Below are 1,530 nucleotides of genomic sequence, written 5' to 3'. Positions count from 1 at the left end.
TTGATCTGCGATTCTGCCCAGGAGGCTCAAAATCCATGCTTTTAATGAAAGCATTAGTGACTTTAGATGAAACAGTTTGCATATCATTTCATTTTTCTCTCATTATACGGGATAGTTACCACATTTCCTCTCTGAAGTACTCCCATCATCACAAGCATAACACAAAGGTGCATGCCCGAGAATTGGTAATAATATATTCTTAAACCAACCTCAATGTACGATGCTGCGGGGTCAGAGTGCTTCTCATTAGTCCTAGCAATGAATATATCCCAGAATACCGACCACCACTCAAAGAGGAAACCTCCAGGCGCATCAATAGCTGTAAATCCATGATCCATAAATGTAAATCAATCAAAATACATAATATTTAAACCCACCCATGATTCATAACTAAAAAGCACCTCTGTTAATCCAGATCATTCTCCTAAATCTACTTACCGACGGGATCAGACGATACTTTTCCTTCAGCTTGAAAGGCCTGTGCGGAAGCCTTTAAATCCCTCTTCACTAGATAGTCATGTATATACACATCTAACCTGTTAATTAGCGGTGGGAAGAACATATGGTATCAGGAATGCGTGCTAGGAAACAATGAAAACTTTCGTGGAGAACAATATATATTAACAACAACACATGTTTGCAGTGCCAAACAGATTACTTGTCAGAAAAAAGTACAAAACAGAGATTGTAGAAAGCCTATAAAGAACGCTAATGTTACAATAAATTTTTCGGCAAGAGCACATATAGCCAAAGTAAAACGACTACTAAACAAATTCAACCACATTAAGCACCAGAAAATAGAAACCCTAAATTACCACAGGTCAGCCATAAGTATTATATGTAGGAAATGGCAAAAGATTAAAGAAAAGAACTTTGAATCTGAAAAACTAAAATAACTCATAAAAGTATTAAAATCCCAGAAATCTAGAACCCAAATCTGACCCAAAGAAAAAGCAACACAAGACGACCATTGAATGAGAAGAAAGATACCACTATCCTGGAACATAAAGAGCTTACATTTTATCCGCTTCCCAGTTAGTCTGTGACATGATGCTGAAACTGAAAGCTCACACACGCAGGGAATAGAAACGTAATGATTTCCGAGGGAAATACCGGCTTCTGATTCCCTTAACCCTTGAATATAATCAAACCCAGAAAAGCAGAAGAGGAAATTCTTGTCACTGAACATCAAAACCCACAGAACATAGAGAGAGAGTGCGGAGACAAACAGGGAGGCAGGGAGAGGGAGAATCTATGTAATGAATGGAACCAGAGCCTCAAATTGTAGCGAATAGAAAGTAAGAAAGTTAGAAGCACGGAAACTAATTTATTATAACGTTAATATCCTATTTAATTGAATAGATATTAAATATATTGAGACAGTGAAAGATGGATAGAGACAACTACGAGTCCCCCAAAAAAAAACGTTTCTTTCGTTTTTGAGCTTTTCTATTTTATTTTATTCTTTCTTCCATTTTCAATTTTCTTTTGAAGTCTCGGCCCTCTGTGTTGAATAGTTGAGTTGGATTG

General features: G+C 36.9%; 1 protein-coding gene across 3 annotated transcripts in view; it reads right to left on the bottom strand.

Annotated features, from left to right (window-relative positions):
* LOC122318467 (transcriptional corepressor LEUNIG-like) overlaps positions 1–1,323 on the bottom strand; it is a 16,491-nt gene extending 15,168 nt beyond the window's left edge. For 2 of the 3 annotated variants that reach the window (XM_043135836.1, XM_043135838.1), the window contains exons 1-3: positions 1,018–1,322; positions 439–536; positions 210–319 (exon numbers count right to left, since the gene is read on the bottom strand). In XM_043135836.1, coding sequence (XP_042991770.1) covers positions 210–319; positions 439–536; positions 1,018–1,049 — 240 coding nt within the window. In that variant the 5' untranslated portion in view covers positions 1,050–1,322. Of the gene's footprint in view, positions 1–209; positions 320–438; positions 537–1,017 lie in introns of all 3 variants that reach the window. The other variant, XM_043135837.1, reaches the window with a different exon arrangement.
* Between the last annotated feature and the right edge of the window lie 207 nt (positions 1,324–1,530).

The sequence above is a fragment of the Carya illinoinensis genome, chromosome 8 (genome assembly GCF_018687715.1).
Source record: "Carya illinoinensis cultivar Pawnee chromosome 8, C.illinoinensisPawnee_v1, whole genome shotgun sequence".
Lineage (NCBI taxonomy): Eukaryota > Viridiplantae > Streptophyta > Magnoliopsida > Fagales > Juglandaceae > Carya > Carya illinoinensis.
This window is presented reverse-complemented; position numbering and strand designations above follow the sequence as displayed.